Source organism: Rhizophagus irregularis, chromosome 21 (assembly GCF_026210795.1).
Source record: "Rhizophagus irregularis chromosome 21, complete sequence".
Lineage (NCBI taxonomy): Eukaryota > Fungi > Glomeromycota > Glomeromycetes > Glomerales > Glomeraceae > Rhizophagus > Rhizophagus irregularis.
Window position 1 is genome coordinate 889,281 of NC_089449.1, and position 19,835 is coordinate 909,115.

At 23.4% G+C, this 19,835-nt stretch overlaps 5 protein-coding genes across 5 annotated transcripts; all 5 read right to left on the minus strand.

Moving 5' to 3' along the window:
* Nucleotides 1-1,579: 1,579 nt before the first annotated feature.
* On the minus strand, nt 1,580-1,864 carry OCT59_013629 (uncharacterized protein; the record flags this gene model as incomplete). Its single annotated transcript, XM_066141642.1, has 1 exon — nt 1,580-1,864. The coding sequence occupies one exon, from the start codon at nt 1,862-1,864 to the stop codon at nt 1,580-1,582; it is 285 nt and encodes a 94-aa protein (XP_066001763.1).
* A 1,173-nt stretch (nt 1,865-3,037) lies between these two features.
* OCT59_013630 (uncharacterized protein) lies at nt 3,038-4,754 on the minus strand (the record flags this gene model as incomplete). Its single annotated transcript, XM_025324736.1, has 5 exons — nt 3,038-3,067; nt 3,150-3,391; nt 3,457-3,685; nt 3,768-4,309; nt 4,733-4,754. 5 exons carry the CDS (start codon nt 4,752-4,754, stop codon nt 3,038-3,040), a joined length of 1,065 nt encoding a protein of 354 aa, XP_025184699.1.
* Nucleotides 4,755-5,914: 1,160 nt separating this feature from the next.
* Nucleotides 5,915-7,223, minus strand: OCT59_013631 (uncharacterized protein; the record flags this gene model as incomplete). Its single annotated transcript, XM_025314678.1, has 4 exons — nt 5,915-5,944; nt 6,017-6,258; nt 6,330-6,558; nt 6,642-7,223. 4 exons carry the CDS (start codon nt 7,221-7,223, stop codon nt 5,915-5,917), a joined length of 1,083 nt encoding a protein of 360 aa, XP_025184698.1.
* Nucleotides 7,224-8,774: 1,551 nt separating this feature from the next.
* Nucleotides 8,775-10,063, minus strand: OCT59_013632 (uncharacterized protein; the record flags this gene model as incomplete). The annotated part of the gene is made up of 4 exons (XM_025314677.2): nt 8,775-8,804; nt 8,889-9,121; nt 9,194-9,395; nt 9,479-10,063. 4 exons carry the CDS (start codon nt 10,061-10,063, stop codon nt 8,775-8,777), a joined length of 1,050 nt encoding a protein of 349 aa, XP_025184697.1.
* Nucleotides 10,064-13,507: 3,444 nt separating this feature from the next.
* Nucleotides 13,508-15,036, minus strand: OCT59_013633 (uncharacterized protein; the record flags this gene model as incomplete). Its single annotated transcript, XM_066141644.1, has 4 exons — nt 13,508-13,833; nt 13,907-14,151; nt 14,221-14,401; nt 14,467-15,036. The coding sequence occupies 4 exons, from the start codon at nt 15,034-15,036 to the stop codon at nt 13,792-13,794; spliced, it is 1,038 nt and encodes a 345-aa protein (XP_066001764.1). The 3' UTR covers nt 13,508-13,791.
* Between the last annotated feature and the right edge of the window lie 4,799 nt (nt 15,037-19,835).

Below are 19,835 nucleotides of genomic sequence, written 5' to 3' on the forward strand. Positions count from 1 at the left end.
TTTATTTAAAACACGTTTAAAAACATGTTTTAAAACGCCAAAATTGTTTTAAAACATGTTTTTTGCCATCCCTAATTACACCTTATGAATAACTACTACTTAAAATCATCTGATTCTTTGTTAAATAGAAAAAAAATATTATATTACCTAATGAAAAGTTTTATTATAATTTGTGCACGCAATTTATTGTTGTTATTTTCAATAAAAAAAATATATTATTTTATTATGTCTAATAATGTGACTAATAATATATAATAATTATTCTGTTAATTTTATGAATCAATTGTTTCAGTCATTTTAGTTAAATGTAAAATTTTATTATAACACAAATTTATTTGTCATTATTTAAGAATATTAACATTTATTTAAAAATTAACATTTATACAATAAATACTATAAACATTTAGTAAAAACTGTTATTTCATGATAAATTATAATTTATCAAAATATTGGTAGTATAATTTTCTCATAATGTCAAAAATTACTTATGTTTTCGAATAAAGTATAAAGATGACTTATTTTGATTTAATATTTTTGTTGTATTAGTTAATATATCAAAACAAACTATTAATCGTTAATAATATCAGCTGGTAAATAACATATGACTGAATTTTAATACAGTTAAAATTAGAATAATAATTGATCAGACTGACACAAAATCAAATTATTGCTGGCTAATGATAATGTAATTGTCGCGTAATATGTAGTCAATGTGATTTATTCATTATAAATAAATAATCAAATTTACATATCTAATTTTAAGTTATAATGATATAACTTTAGCAAGTATATATTATGATTATTAGTATAACTAAATATTAGTTAAGTATAGCAATTATAACAATTTAACAACTGCAAAATAAATAATAAATAAATAAATAAATAATATATGAATAAATAAATACTGTCAAGGAATAATAGAATACGGAGTATATCCGGATGCCGGAGTATTTTGTGCGACATATTGAATATTACTATGTTACTATACCTGATCTGTCTAATCCGTTTGACTCATTGATCTATCGGGTCAAACGGGTCAGGTCAGGTTGAAGCCTGGTCCGACCCGACCCGACCTGACCCGACTTTCTTTTACAGCTGTTTTCATAAGACCTGGGACAAAATAAATTTTTGAACCCGACCGCCGACCCACCGATCCGGTTCAGTTGTTATTTATTTTACAAACCATCAAATCAGGATCACGTGCCCAGCTAAAAATACCGGATCAGCGGATTGGCGGATCGGGTTTAAAAATTTAGTTTGTCCACAGGTCTTATGAAAACAGCTGTAAGTAGAGGTTGGAACCGACCAAAAAAAACCTTAACCGATTAATAATCGATTAACCAGCTACCATAATCGATTAATTAATCGGTTAATCAACCGATTAATATATAAATTTTAAGTTTATAGTAAGTTTATTTAATTTATTTTATTTATATTTTAACAATTTTAACCTGCCATTAATATTTTATAATATAAATAATGTTCCAAAATATATTTATTTATACAAATACTTAATCACAAAAAAATATTTATAAATATTTAATAAAAAAATATAAATTTACTTGAAAATTACTATACATCACCAGGCGATCATCGCTTTTACCAGCATTAGGATGGAACTTGGGGTAGAATTAAGAATATGAATGTAACTCCGCCCAAAATGCCATCCTAATGCTGGTAAAGGCGATGATGATTTTTTTGTTTGCTGACTACTAGTTGTTGATTCCAAAAATGACGACTTTTTAGAAATTATAATAGCTAGAAGAGCAAACTTTGGCGACCCAGATAAAGATTCTTCAATACTTTCAACATTCCTATAGTAACTATATTCAGACAAATCATCATTCAGTTCGTTATTATCCATGTTAAATAGCCACTTTTAATAAAGTTTTATTTAACTAAATTTGTTAAAACTTTATCAAAATATAATAATTATCTGTTTCTGCATTTTTAACCGATTTAATTAATCGATTAATTAATCGATTAAATTATTCGGTTAAATTATTCGATTAACCGATTTTTGAGGTACCTTAATCGGTTAACCGACCTAATCGATTCCAACCTCTACTTTTAAGTCAGGTTGAGTAACTGACCCGATCTGACTTGAACTGTTTGGAACACTAAGTCTGAAATCTGATTTGAAATTCTGACTTAAATGCAGTTTATTTTGATTATATTTGGAACAATAAGGTATAAGAAAAAACTATAATAACTTTATCCAGCCCTTTTAACAATACAAATTATTATAAAATAAGTTCTAATATTATAATATTATTCATTCTTATATTGCTACTATAACTGGACATGGGTTATTGGTTTATTATCGATAATAGATTCTTGATATAAAAAAGTTCATTAAAATAATGGTTAACTACTTAATTCTAAATAAAAATTACAATTTTAATCAGAATTTATGCAAAGATTGTTTAAATTAAAATATGATTCTCTTAGGTAAAAAAATTTTTAGGATAGTTCTGAGAAAAGAGTTAAAGTTTGGTTTTATAAGACATTTTTTTTAATTTTAAAAATTAGATAGTACAATTAAAGATTTAAGATCTCTGGTGATATTTGCTAAAATTTTTTATATAATTATTACTTTCATTTAATTAAGAATAAATTAAAATTTCCATTATAAGAACCTTTATTGAATATATATATTCTCTTGACATAATTGCATATAACATATTTTTGTACAAAATTTGTCTTTTAGACACATGCATTTAATATTAATATCCACCCTGTAAAAAAATCGATCCGTTTTTTATATTCCGTCTTTTTTCTGTAAAAGGCTCATATTTCCGGAATTAATAACCTTATATCCTGGAATTTATAGAATTCTTTACATTTTCCGTGAATGGATCCGTGAAAGGCTCATTTTTACGGAGTTTTTACAGAAATAACGGATAAAATTTTTTATAGGGTCAACTTGAATGCTTGACATCCAAGATATAAAATTAATAATATAATATATTATGTAGAAAAAATTTATTGAGAAAACAAAGAAAGATGAATTTTATAAATGCAAATTCAATCCCATTTAAGCCTGTTTAATAAGTTCAATGCACCACTAAAAAAAAGAAATGTCAATTATTTTTACGAGAAAATTTTTAAAAAAATTTTTAAAAAAATCAATTTTAAAATCTACTTACCTCATCATTTTCTGCTAATCTTTCATTATGGCAAACAACTTCTTGAAAGGTATCATTTCCAATAGTAAATTGAACATCATGACTACGTAAAAATTCAACTTGACCATCTTGAGTATGACCATTAATATCAAATGATTTCTTAATACTAAGATTAATAATATCATTTGATTTTAAATATCCTTCATAATTTTCTAATCTACTATAATCAATCTTCCATTCTCTCTCATTGCCATCACAATTTACTATAAAAAAACATGGGTTAAAAATTTTTTTATTAATTTCATTAAATTATAATACATTTGATTACCTTCCGTGTGATTGCTTGATGGAGATTTGTGGTATTTATATTGAGTTCTAGATAGATGCCGACTATAACGAACTTGTTGCGAATAATTGCAAATTCCAAGTGAATTACCAGAAATTTTATGTTGGAAACTTATATCAGATTTTGTGTATATATAATCGTTATACTTTCCATTATTAACAAATATATACCAACAAGCATTTGGATCAAATCTTGAATTCCCTGTATAAACCTATAAATAATTGGATATAGTATTAATAATACAAAATTCAACATCAAAGAAAAAAAGTTCAAATATAAAATAAATGATATACTATTGGTCCCTCGCTTCCAGTTGTATAGTGTAAATTATCAATTGAAGTTAAATATTTTCCTGTAGCAACGTGTTTTAATGCAACAATAGATCCATCTATAATTATATTTGATTCATCCATAACAATTTCATCAAATGCTTTAATTAATTCATCCATTGATTTGATATTGTTCATTCCTTTATAAAATTCAGTAAAAAAATAGGGATGATCATTAAGAGCTTTAAGAAAATATTCTTTTTGTTCTTCTATATCATTAGTTTCGGTATTATAACAAAGGTTATGAAAACATGTAAAAAATTTCAAATTATCACCACCATCTCTTTCAGGAATATATTTTAATGATTGAAATTTTCTTTTGTTTACATTTTTAAATAATGTAAAAGTAATATCTTTTTTAAGTATATCACGAAGTTTTTCAAGGTCATTAATTTCAGTTGGAAGTTTAATAATAGGATTAATTAATGATTTAGCAGTATTTAAAAATCCTCCATAATTATCTTCCCAAATATTATAATATTTTTTTATATCATTTATCCATTCATCTGGATGTACATTTCATCATATTTTGAAAAATAATTCATGGTAAATGAAAATTTATTTGTTCAGGAAAGAAACTTTAAATTTGGGATCACGTTTAGAATTTTATTTTTTTTTATTTGCGTAAAATAAACATAATCATGTCAGTTTTCGTCATTTTTGAACCAGTGTGATCAGAGATGACTTGTCAATCAAATAATCGTCAAAAAATGCAATCAAACAAATCAAATAAATAAATTAATAATATATTAAAATTACAAAAAACCTACATTTGAAGTATATATTAAAAATGTTTATCTGTTATATCCGTTTATATGTTTAAATTTCTTATACGAGTGTAAAAAATTTAAAGGACCAGAATTTCAAGGCGTGGAAACAATTATTATGTTTCACTAACCTATATCAATTGCAAATAATTTTTTGTTTACTGTCAGTGCTAATTTCGGCCATAATATTAAGCTTTAATGAACCATTTTTTTATATACCGTACCTTTTGTACTATATAACAGTAAATTTCGAAGATTAAATATAAAGACTTAACGAAAATAAATATTTTTTTTTAATTTTTTTCTTAAAAGTCTGGTACAGATAAATACTATTACAAAATGGACTTCTAAAGATAAATTGAGTTAAAACATTGAATATCTAATATTTTGTTATCTAAGTTGCATTTGCTTTATATCGTGATAACTACAGTACATTATATTAAATGTCATAAGATGAATGCATGTACTAATTAGACAAAAATTCATCCTGTTTGTAACTTTAATTCTGAAACATTACAGCTTTTGGACTCTATGAAATTTTAAGATTTATAACATAATTATCAGATTTATATGAGCTTAAACAAAATTTGTTATCAATCTTATTTAGAACTGTTTATACTATTAAATAAAAGTTCAACTTAATCAGGCAACATCCACTTTAAATCATAATCTATAATTTATAGTTAAAAATATTTTTTCAATTTATAATCGGTAAAAAAATGATATAATATTTTATTACTCCTAATAATAATGTTAACTCATTATTCTGTATAATAATTCTATATTAGATAGATATAAATTTATGGATTTATTATTAATATCTAAAATTTAATAAAAAAATCTAAAGCTTATGATCATCACCACTGATTATGGTTACCCTTATTTTTGCTAAAAAACCTTTAATTTATAAAAAATTTCGAATGGTTGACTGATATTAAGTAATCAAAATACAAACAAAACTACTATGTGTAATTTAAAATATAAAGTTTGATTTTATAAATGTATTTTATTACTTCAAAAAAAGTAGGATTATTTATATGGTGACAACTGCTACTAGTAACATTAACTTGAAATCTTCTACTTGATTAAGAACAAATTAACATATTTTTCTATAACAAGGTCCTTCAAATCTTTTAGCATAATAAGGAAATAGAATATATATATTTTTTGTATGGAAGTTACTTTTTGAGTACATATATTTATCATAATTAATGCCCAACATGACATTCTTCAAAGGTTGAGTGACAAAAAACGATACCTAGTAGTATAAGACATAAAATTAATAGGTTGAATTAAAGATATATATTGAAAAAAAGAAAAGAAAGAAATTTTAAAGTCATTTATTTAAGCCTGTCTAATAAGTTCAATGCACCACTAAAAAAAAAAGAATGTTCAATTATTTTTACAAAAAAATATTTTTTTAAAAAAATAAAACTATTTACTTACCTCATCAATTCCTCCTAATCTTTCATTATGACAAACAACTTCTTGAAAAGTATCATTTCCAATAGTAAATTGAACATCATGACTACGTAAAAATTCAACTTGACCATCTTGAATACGACCATTAATATTGTGTGATTTCTTAATACTAAGATTAACAATATCATTTGATTTTAAATATCCTTCATAATTTTCTAATTTACTGTGTTTGAAATTCCATATATAATCATCTCCACCACAACTTACTAAAAAAATAAGTGTTAAAACTTTTCTTTTATCTTCATTATTGTTTTAAATATATAATTTATTTATTTACCTTCTGTATGATTGCTTGATGGAGATTTGTGGTATTCATATCGATAATATGGATATTGTGGATATCTACAATGTGAATTATAATAATAAGAAATTCCAAGTGAATTGTCAGAAATTTCATGCTGTAACATTACATCAGTTTTGGTACAAGAGTAATTGTTATCAGGAGATTGATTTTTAATCATTTTCCATAAAACATTCGGATTAAATTCTGAGTCGCTTGCATAAATCTACAAAAAATCGAATATGTATACTATTAATAAAAAATTTAAAGAAATATTAAAAGCTAAAATATTAAATAAATGATATATACTAATTGTTTCTTACTTCCGGTTGTATAACATAAATTTCCAATGGAAGTTAAATATTTTCCTGTAGCAACGTGTTTTAATGCAACAGTAGATCCATATCTAATTATATTTGATTCATTCATAACAATTTCTTCAAATTCTTTAATTAATTCATCCATTGAATTAATATTTTCCATTCTTTTACAAAATTCGGTTAAAAAATAGGAATAATCATTAAGAGACTTAAAAAAATATTTCTTTTGTTCTTCAATATCATTAGTTTCAGAATTATAACAAAGATTACGAAATTCTGTAAAAAATTTCAAAGTATCACCACCATCTCTTTCATATTTATATTTTAATGATTGTAATTTTCTTTTATTTGAATTTTTAAACACTGTAAAAGAAATATCTTTTTTAAGTACATCACGAAGTTTTTCGAGGTCATTAATTTCGGTTGGAAGTTTAATGGTAGGATTAATTAATGATTTGGCAGTATTTAAAAATCCTCCATAATTATTTTCCCACATATTATAATATTTTTTTATATCATTTATCCATTCATCTGGATGAATGTTTCCATCATATTTTAGAAAAGAATTCATGGTAAATAAAATTTATTTTAGGAAAAAGGAATTATAATTTAGGATTAGCGTTTAAATAATCATTTATGTGAAATGATAACCATCATACCAGTTTTTAACAGGTTTTTGTATAACTCTCGCCATTTTTTAACTAGCATGATCAGATGACTTGTCAATCAATTAATCAAAAAACGTAGTAATTATTAATCAAATAAATAATTTAAATTTACAAAAAAACCTACATTTGAAGCATTCAAGAAAATAACATAAAATGTCTTTTAGATACTTTGTTGAGATCATATCTGTTATATAATATATAAAATGTCTGTATTCGTTTATATGTTTAAATTTCACAAGAATTATGCGTATGTAAAAAATTTGAGGAATCAGAAATTTGTTTCTATAATTGTAAATAAAGTGCCATTGCTAAGGTCGGTCATAATATTAAGTTTTAATGAACCAATTTTTTTTATACTGTACCTTTTATACTTACTGCATAGCCCTATAAAAAATTTTTCCAGAAAAATGATTACGTGTATGAGTTTCTTCGAAAATAAAAACAAGAAAAATGAACATCATTTATCAGAGTTTTTCCCAGAATTTTTTTTATAGGGTAATAGTAAATTTCAAAGATTAAATATATATTATTCTTTTTTTATTTTTTTTAAAGTCTGGTTCAGACAAATATTACAAAATGGACTTCTAAAAATAACTTGAGTTAAAACATTGAATATCTAATATTTTGTTATCCAAGTTGCATTCTCAATTTCTCTGCTTTATATCATGATATACCTAAATTTATATTATTTATATTGAATGTCATAAGATGAATGTATTTAATTAGACGAAATTATAATCTCCTACCTGTAACTTTAATTCTGAAAGATTACAGCTCTTAGACTCTATGAAATTTTAAGATTTATAATATAAATATAAATATCGTTGATTTATATGAGTTTAAACAAAATTTGCTATCAATCTTATTTTAGGAACAATAATAAAACTGTTTATGCTATTAGATAAAAGTACAAAAGTGGTATAATATTCTCATTATTTTGGCTAGTATTATATATAATACAATAATTCTATTATTAGCCGTATATGGATTTATGGATTTATTATTGATATCGAATTTAATAACAAATTCTAAGGCTTACCATCACCAGGTTACCATTTTATTATGAATAAAAATAAATGCTTTGGTCTAAAAAATTCAAATAACCTAACTGAACTATGTATTACGTGTAAATTTATGATAGAATGCAATAATTTGATTTTACAAATGTATTTTATTACTTTGAATTTATATGGCAACAATCAACATTTACTAAAATTTGCTGTTACCTCCCAAATCAACAAAACTTTTGTAATAAGAACATAGAATACATTTTTTACACAAAATTATTTCTTGGATACATAAATTTATTACGATTAATGCCCAAAGGCTAAGGTTAACAAATGATAGCTAGTATAAGATATAAAAGTAATAGGTTGAATATCATATTATTATAAATGATATACCGTATTATACAATATTGAAGAAACATATTGACAAAAGAAAAGTCAAGTCAATTAAGCCTGTCTAATAAGTTCAATACACCACTAAAAAAAAAGGAATGTTTAGTTATTTTACAAGAAAATGTTTAGATTTTTTTTTTAAAAAAATCAATTTTAAAATCTACTTACCTCATCAATTCCTCCTAATCTTTCATTATGACAAACAACCTCTTGAAAAGTATCATTTCCAATAGTAAATTGAACATCATGACTACGTAAAAATTCAACTTTATTATTATCATGACTTTTCTTAATACTAAGATTAACAATATCATTTGATTTTATATATCCTTCATAATTTTCTAATTTACTGTGCTTAAAATTCCAAATATAATCATAGTAATTATTTCCATCACAACTTACTATAAAAAAAATAAGGGTTAAATTTTCTTTTATCTTCATTATTGTTTTAGATACATAATTCATTTGTTTACCTTCTGTATGATTGCTTGATGGAGATTTGTGGTAATAATAATTACTATAGTTATAGTAATAACAAATCCCAAGTAACTGGTTAGAAATTTTATGTTGCAACCTTATATCAGTTTTGGTACAAGAGTAGTTGTTATCAAGAGATTGATTTTTAATTATTTTCCATAAAACATTCGGATTAAATTCTGAATCGCTTGCATAAATCTACAAAAAATCGAATATGTATACTATTAATAAAAAATTCAAAGAAATATTAAAAGGTTAAATATTAAATAAATGATATATACTAATTGTTTCTTACTTCCAGTTGTATAACATAAATTTCCAATGGAAGTTAAATATTTTCCTGTAGCAACGTGTTTTAATGCAACGGTAGATCCATATCTAATTATATTTGATTCATTCATAACAATTTCTTCAAATTCTTTAATTAAATCATCCATTGAATTGATATTATTCACTCTTTCACCAAATTCGGTTAAAAAATAGGGATAATCATCAAGAGTCTTAGAAAAATATTTCTTTTGTTCTCCTATATCATTAGTTTCAGAATTATAACAAAGTTTACGAAATTCTGTAAAAAATCTCAAAGTATTACCACCGTCTCTTTCAGAAATATATTTTAACGATTGTAATTTTCTTTTATTTAAATCTTTAAACACCGTAAAGGTAATATCCTTTTTGAGTACATCACGAAGTTTTTCGAGGTCATAAATTTCGGCTGGAAGTTTAATAGCGCTATCTACTAATAATTTTACAACTTCCATGAATGCTAAACCAGTTTTATTTGGCCAAAGAGAGTAATATTTTTGAATGTTGTTCACCCATTCGTCTGGATGAATATTTCCATCATATATTGGAAAATAATTCATTTTTTTTTTAAAAAAAAAGACAAAAAAAAAAAAATAATTAGGGTCTAATCTCAAAATTAAAGTCATTTATGTTAATCAAACCGGTTTTTAACAAGACTTTACTAGATTTGGAGATTGTCATATTTTAATGCATCAATGCCGTAATAATGTACGTCACTCATCGTTATTAAATCTTGCGGTATAATATAATATGTTTAATAAGTGATGAATTTTGTTAATTTTTTTTTATCCTCAATAAAAATCTTTAGAGATATAAAATCGTACAGTATATATATATATCAACCAATCTTTTTCTTGTAAATTAGTATTTTATACGAGAAATATTAACTATAACAAAATAGAAGGCAAGTACTATTATGACAAATATTAACTATAACAAAATAGAAGGCAAGTACTATTATGACAATTTATAATAAGTGCGTTGTATATTTCTATATTACAATTGGTTCCGCAAAAATTAAAAAATTATTTTATTTGAAAATTACGATTCCCAATACATTCATGTAAAATAGCGTCTGTTTCTTAATAATTAATCGTATTTATTGCTAAATTAAGAATTATAAAAGTTTAATTAGATATTTATCTATTTTTGCAAGTCTTGTATCTTAATTATTAAATTCAAAATTATCGATTATATTGGTTGTGTCCAGAATGAGAAATTTTCTTATTAAATGATTTTTAGACTCTTTTTATTAGGCTTTTTTTTAATATATCATAATATTAATAAACATTAGTTATAAGAAATAATCTCTTGAAGGTAATTTTACCTAACTTTACAAATAATTAGTTCACCATTAATGTAGAATTCGATTCTTAAATAAATATCACTTTTCTTGAACGTAGTTAATTTCAAAAATAAAAATATATATTTAGAGAGGGTACATTTAAGCTCTGGAGGACGAACTACGAGTTAAGATTTATTAGAATCAGAATTCGAGTCAAAGAAAAACTTACAACTTTGGACATTATTATGTGCGTGCTATATCAAAATTCCATTAATTCGAAACTTAAATATTTTAAATAAAAGTAAAGATATATATGATGTAATGATATCTTTTCTGGCGGCACTGATAATCATGTGATTCCGGTTCTAATGCGAACGACGTCTAGTCTTTATGTATAATACCGGTAATTTCCAAGATGAAATTCGAATAATTATTTGTCTTATATAGTTACTGTCTTATCATTATTTTTAGCCTAGGTAAATTGATGCACTGATTATTACAAACTTTTACATAAATATTTTTTTAAAAAAATTCATTAGTGAGTATAATTACGAGAAATTACATACGTATATACTGTATTAATTACCGTAAGTCCGTAAGTAAAAAAAAATTGAGCGCTAGCAATTACCAATTCGCTACTATAAATGTCAAATATTTTTCTGTGAATTTATAAGACTATTATTAGAAATATTTTGTTACAAAAATTTGTTTTAGGATTCAATGTTATACAGGAAAAATGAATAATTGATTTTCTGTCGTTTTCAAATTTGCTACAAATGCAATTGACGTTTGTAACGTTGAACCGTACCAGCCAAATTTTATAATAAGTTAAATAGAACAAAGAACATAAGAAAGCAAAATGAAACATTAAAAATATAAAACATATTAAAAAACTTCACGTGTTGAACATTAATAAAAATAAATTTCTTGTGCACATAACACAAATAATTATATTTGCATTTTTTTTCCTTACCATTTGTACATTCGTAAGTAAATCTATAAATTAATTTTATTTATAATCTCATTAAGGATCATGAATGTATTTTTTACTAAAATTCATTTTATTATTTTGTTTTTAGTTTTTACTTTAGATCTACAACAAGAAACCTTTACCAATGATGATTCTCAATACACGTGCGATTATATCTTTTTATATCTTCCCAAATGATATTGTCGATAAGTTAGATATGATGAATCAATCTGTTAATAATCTGCTAAATCATAATGAAAATATGTATACTGTTTTTTAATAAAGTTTCATATCGCGTGACTGATTTTCAGTATTTTCATTCACCTTCACGTCTTTCTTTCTTTAAATATATTTCATAAATACTTCTTTATTATAGTATTTCTTTTTTTTATCCTTATTATATAGTGTTTTTATTTCCTTTTTAAAGTTTACATGTTATCTTTTGTATCTTTTATAAAAAATGAATTCAAATTTATTATATTTACAACTTCAGTTCTTTTAAAAAAAAAGTGTATACCACTAAATAATCATTAATTTTACGAAAAAGTAATTGAAGGTTTAAAATATTTCACCATAGAAATTAGTAATTTTTTTTTGTCATAATTACATAATTACTTTACACAACTTCTGATAAATCTGGTTTAATAATAATTTTTCAGGTATCGATATATTTTAAACATTTCATAGTATTTATTATACGGCTATTCAATGAATACAATGAACTCCAGGTATTGCCTTTTACAGATAAGACCATGTTCGACTTCACGTTACCATCATCATCCTATTGAAATAGCTTTATACGAAAATTATTATCATTACAAGATTATTTTTTTAATTGCGAGCACTAATTGATTCTTGTGAACTTACGTATAATTTGTCAATATTTAGTCATTTTTACATGTATTTTTTTTTTTCTTATCCATAAAATAGGTAACTTGTTACATGCATGTTACGAAAAATAAGATTTCAACTTCATTATGTATATTGCTTAAATAAAAATTATTTAATTATAATTAAACCTTTACAATAATACAACAGCTAACAATCCGCACAAATCACATGATTTTATGGAAAACGTTTATCATGTGGTTTTTCGCTACTACATTATGCAATTGCGTTAATAATATGATGCAATATTTACAAAATTCCAATAATTAATGAAAATACAATATACAGTATATAAGCAAAACATTTCATTATTAAAATAAATAAATAAAAATATATTACTCCTCAATACAGCCTCTAAACCATAGCCATAGCCATAGCCCCAAAATCACATTCATAAAATTAAATCAACATCAGGTGGCACAGCGGTTGATAATCAAGTTAATCACATGTATGAGGAAAAATTAACAACAGATAACAGGAAAGATAAAGATGAAGTAAAATTGGACGTCAAAAATATACAAAAGAGTTAAAAGTCCATGGGAATAATAGTTTTAATGTATTTGATATTAAAAGGGTAAAACTATGTTTTTATTTGTGTAGTAAACTTTATAAATTATGAAATTTAGTAAAATTTAGTAATCTTAACCCTATTCCTACAAGAAAAAGAACTTCAGTTACTAGATTGTAAACCTAATTTCTTTGATAAAGGAAGAAAGAAATTTTTTTCCTCTGTTCGACGAGAAGTGTTTGACTAATAAAAATACTTATTTTAAGCATAATTCAATTAACTATTAAGATAATAATTTTTTTTTAAACATGTAAATTAATAAAATTTTTATTTATTATAGAAGAAATGAAGAATTTACTATATTATTTATAAAGTAATTTTATTCAAAATAACTTAAAAAATTTAAATATTTCAAAAAGAATTTTCACATTAATGGTAATGAAACGTTAAATTTATATAATTGGTAGTGATATGTGTGATAAAATATTTTTTGCCCTAACCAAACAAAATTCCTTTTCGTTAAGTGAATTATAAATATATTGACTTTCTCTTTTATTTAGAAATGTGAATAACATAATAAAATGTTTGACTAATAAACACTAATGTTCAGTATCAAGTAAATTTTATCATCAGCTTTTCAAGCAGACCAAGTATGTTCTTTAATAAACTCAATACACCACTAAATGGAAAGAAAAGAATTAATATTTGTACAGTACTAACCTCTATAAAATACAATCAAATAAATTACTTACTACATCATTTCCTCCTAACCTTTCATTATGACAAACAACTTCTTGAAATGCATCGTTTCTAATAGTAAATTGAATATCATGACTACGTAAAAATTCAGTTGGTCCATCTAAAATTTTATTACCATCATAATCATACTTTTTCTCGATGCCAAGATTAATAATATCATTTGATTTTAAATATACTTGATCATTTTCTAATTTACTGTGTCTGAAGTTCCATTTGGTTTCATTTCCATCACAACTTACTAAAAAGTATAATAAATATAATTATTAATTTTTTTGTTATCTCGCTATGTAATTTAAATTTTTATTACCTTCCGTATGGTTAGTTGATGGAGATTTGTAATAAGAACGCGAATAACCCCAATTGATTCCAAGAAACAAACTGGATTTAATGTGTCGTAAAGCAAAAGTATCAAAGGAAGTGGCAAATTCTCCATTAAATTCAATATTCCATAAAGAGTTGAGATTAAAGTCTGAGCTTCCTGCGAAAACCTTTAAAATTACATTAATATCATTTTAAAAACTTTTTTTTTGAAGCTATAAAAATAATAATATACCAGTTGTTTCTTGCTTCCAGTTGTATAATGTAAATTTTTAATTGAACTTAAATATTTTCCTGTTGCAACATGTTTTAAAGCTACAACAGATCCACTTTTAATTATATTTGATTTTTCTAAAATGATATCTTCAAATTCTTTAATTAATTCGTTAAGTGAACTGACATTTTTCATTTTCACATGAAATTCATTTGAAATGTCATTAAAATTACTTATAGGAAGTGTTTTAAAAAGATATTTCTTTTGTTCTTCAATATTATTAATTTCTCCATTATAACATAATTTACGAAAAGTTGTAACAAATTTTAAAGTATCACAACCAGGAATATATTTTAATAATTGTAATTTTCTTTTGTTTGCATTCTTAAATACTGTAAAGGAACTATCTTCTTTAAGTTCATTACGTAATTTCTCAAAACTATTGATATCTGTTGAGAGTTTAATAGTAGGATCAACTAATGATATAGCGATGATTACATCTTTTGAGCTTGGATTAATATTGAAGTACGTTCGAAGATCATTTATCCATTCATCTGGATGAATATTCCCATCATATTTTTGAAGTTCCATAATTATTTATTAAATTTTTGCATCAAATTGTGGATGAATTACAAAATGTAACTTTAAAGAAAAGGAAAAAAAGTTGAAAAATTTTTTTTTCTTTGGTTTTCAAATCATTATATTTTTAGAAATTATGCTGTGTACATATTTGTGTAACTGTAATTAGGGAACCAGTGATCGTAACCAATATCAGTTAAACCAAGACTACTGTCACCCCAGCCAAATGATCGGCATAGTTTCTAAGCTAAGTGGGCGTGCACTACATCCTAGCTTATAAACTGCCCATGGGCCAGATTAGCCCACGAGATCTGATTGGTCCAAACAACTTACCAACATTTAATTACAAATAAGGCAATTTTATAACTTTTGACCGGATATTTACTTATAAACTCATGGTCAAGGATTGCATTAATGTACATTTTGTACCACCTTGTAACTATAAAAAAGGCAAAAAATTTTTTAAGGTTACACATTAATTTGGCCAGAATTAAGATAATTTTGCCAAGCAAAATTTGGCCGGAATTATAAAACGGACATAAATGTCCGTTTGCAAATTTGGCCAGAATTATAAAAACGGACATAAATTTGGCCGGAATTATAAAATAGATGGTTTTCAAATTTGGCCGGAATTATAAAACGGACATTTATGTCCGTTTTTGTAAATTTGGCCAGCATTATGAATGTAAATATTTTAACTAATTATTCAGTAATCATAAATAAATAAATTATATTTTGTTAGCTTTGTCTCATCAAAATATGCTAAATAGTGGTAATTTCATATTTCTATTATCAATAAATAAAAGTTATTAGCATTTATAAATATTTAAAAATATAAAAAATTATTTCAAGAAAATGTTAATATTTTATTATTTATTTATTAATCCTAAAGGTATAAAACTGCTACCATTTAAAATATCTCAAAAAAACAATCCAATAAGCTATATATATTTTATCTTTCTATTTGTAATTACTTGATTTCAAGCTAAAGCAGTTTAGCTTTTAGCAATTTAATGTAAATATTTAATCAGATAATAGACATTTGTTTTTTTTAAAAATCAGAATACTAGATATTGTTTTATTATTTATTTAATATATAAAAGTTATATGAACATTGTGTTTTATAAATATTATACGAAAATTTTGTAAAGAAAATTTAATTGATATAATTAATTAATAATTTAATTTATTATTCTAATTGTTATAAAATAATACATCACATGCTATTTATGGAAGTTTACTTTAATATAATATATATATATTACATTAAGAATATATAAATAAATTATTTAATTATCCAATTCATTATATACTATCTTTGTAGATAATGTTATATAAATATACTATTTATTTAATGCTATTTGGCATTTAAAAAATTGGTTTATTGAAAAAATATTGACTTTTGGTTTTTTTATTTTTAAAATTGCCAAAAAATTGGATCTTTCAATTATTAGTATATTAAATATATGTGGAAGTTACATATATAAATATACCTAGTAATCTAGTATTTAGTAGTAAATTAAATATATGTGAAAGTTACATAAACATATTGGTATTTGATGTAATTTGGTATTTAAAATTATTTTATTAATTAAAATATTTTTTTTATTATTAGATGCAAATTATTTTAAAAATTGTCAAAAAATTAGATTCTTTAATTATTAGTACATTACATATGCAATTTAGCAATTGAAAAATTATTTTATTAATAGGCCATTGATTTTATTTTAGTTTTATTCTTTTTTTTAATTAGATATAATTATTTTAAATATTATTAGAAAATTAAATGATTTGATTCTTTTAATTATTAGTATATTATTATATCTATAGAAGTTGAATAAACATACCTATTTAATGGAATTTAATATTTAAATTATTTTATTAATATAAAACTTAATTTTTGTTTTGTTTTTATTTACAGTATTTATTATTTATTTATTTTTTATTAGATACAAATTATTTTAAATATTGTTAGAAATTGGATCAACAAAATCATTCATTAAAAAAATTTGGATTTGCGAAATGTACTGATAAACATTTACTGCAATATTTGCAAATCCAAATTTTTTTAATAAATGATTTTGTTGATCCAATTTCTAACAATATTTAAAATAATTTGTATCTAATAAAAAAAATAAAAATAAAAAAACTGTAAATAAAAACAAAACAAAAATTAAGTTTTATATTAATAAAATAATTTTAAACATTAAATTCCATTATTAAATAGGTATGTTTATCTAACTTCCATAAATATAATGCACCAATAATTAAGAATCAAATCCTTTAATTTTCTATCAAATTTTAAATAATTTAGATCAAATAAAAAAATAAAATAAAATTAAAATAAAATCAATGTTAATTGCTAAATTACATTAAATAGATTAAATAAGTATGTTTATTTAACTTCTATAAATATATAATATATTAATAATTAAAAGAGCCAAATAAATCATTTAATTTTCTATTAATTTTTAAATAATTTAGATCAATAAAAAAAATAAATAAATATACTTATTTATTAATCTACTATTTAATGTAATTTAGCAATTAACATTTTATTTTGATTTTATTTAACTTCCATAAATATGTAATGTATTAATAATTAAAAGAGCCAAATCATTTAATTTTCTATTAATTTTCGAAATAATTTGGATCAAAATCATCAAATAAAAAAAAAATTAATAAAATCAAAATTAATCAATGTTAATTGCTAAATTACATTAAATAAGTATGTTTATTTAACTTCCATAAATATGTAATGTATTAATAATTGAAGGATTTAAATTTCTGACAATTTTTAGATCTAATAAAAAAAAGTAAATAAAAAACAAAAAAATCAATGTTTTATTTAATAGCATAATTTTTAAATAATAATTAAAAGATTTAATTTTCTGCATTTTTGAAATAATTTGTATTTAATAGTAAAAAATAAAAACAAAAAATCATTTTTTAAATGTTAAATAACTTAAATTTACAATAAAAAAATTTTTTTTTTGGTTAAAATATACCAAATTGCTAAAAGTTAAATTGCATTAACTTGTCATCAAGTAATTGTAAAAAAATAATACACAGCTTGTTGGATTGTATTGAGATGTATTAAATGGTAGGAGTTTTATACCTTTAGGATTAATAAATAATAAGATATTTACATTGTTTGAAAAGAATTTTTTTGTATTTTTAAATATTTCCAAATGCCAATAACTTTCCATCTATTGATGATAGAAACCACAATTTAACAATTTAACATGTATGTCTTGATGAGACAAAGCTAACAAGTTATAATTTATTTTTTCTATGATCACTGGATTATGATAAATTGATGCAATTTATAATATTTGCATTTATAATGCTGACCAAATTTACAAAAACGGACATTAATGTCCGTTTTTATAATTCCGGCCAAATTTGCAAACGGACATTTATGTCCGTTTTATAATTCCGGCCAAATTTTGCTGGGCGAAATTATCTTAATTCTGGCCAAATTAATGTGTAACCTTGAAAAATTTTTGCCTTTTTTATAGTTACAAGGTGGTACAAAATGTACATTAATGCAATCCTTGACCATGAGTTTATAAGTAAATATCCGGTCAAAAGTTATAAAATTGCCTTATTTGTAATTAAATGTTGGTAAGTTGTTTGGACCAATCAGATCTCGTGGGCTAATCTGGCCCATGGGCAGTTTATAAGCTAGGATGTAGTGCACGCCCACTTAGCTTAGAAACTATGTCGATCATTTGGCTGGGGTGACTACTGTCTGAACGGGCTGAACCCGTTGACCGACCGTTTCGACCAATCATTTTAAGCAAAATGATTATAAGTTTTTTTTTAAAAAAAAGAAATTTAATAGATAAATTCGGATGATCATTTTTATTGGTCGTCAAGGTTCTTAACCATCGATGATCGACTGTAACTGTAATAAAAAAATGACAATTTGTAAATTAAGAAAAATGAACCCTGTGAGGCATGACAAACATATTTAATCTATTGTGACGGTTGCGAATCACATGACTTTCCGTGTGTTAAATTGCTCATTTATTCCCTTTCTCGTATTTAACCTTCCACATTTTTTGGACCATGTTTGTTTCACTTTTATACAAAACGTGGGCTTGTATGGTTTCTATATGGATGATGGAACATTTTATTTCATTAATTTAATTCGTACGAATTTTTCTTTATGAATAGTTTTATGTACTATATATCCGTAATTCCATTCTATTTTCTTAGATAATAAAATAAAATAAAATCTACCATTTCATAACTTACAAGAACTGTGTAATAAATACGTAAAAAAGTGCGTGTGTAACAGGCAAAAAATGAAATCAATTTTTCAGCAATCTGACAATTGTCAATACAAAAAAATTCTTCAAATTCACCGACATTGTCAATTAACCACAAGACCTATATGGATTTTGAGGTACTGACATTGTTTTGTGGATATTTGCAAAAAAAATTTAAAAAAGTTCATCAAAATTTGGGACTGTCATAATGACATTTTTTTTTTACCTTCCAAATATTATAATTTTTTAAGTAAAAATACGAGTAGAATCAATTTTTTGTAGTTTTTACGTCAAATATATTTATAGAATTTACAGCCTAAAATAATGGAAATTATATATGACTTTTTCAAATTTTACTTGTAGCATATTCATCGAAGTTTAAAATATAGTGATATAATAGAGAATATTTGAATTGCAAAGTAAACAAAATTTTGACTTTTTTATTTCATGTTCAATCATGTATAAACTATTGGTTGCAGTTATCCTGATTCGGAGAGATATTTCTTAATAGAGTTATTATTCTTTGCCCTTTAA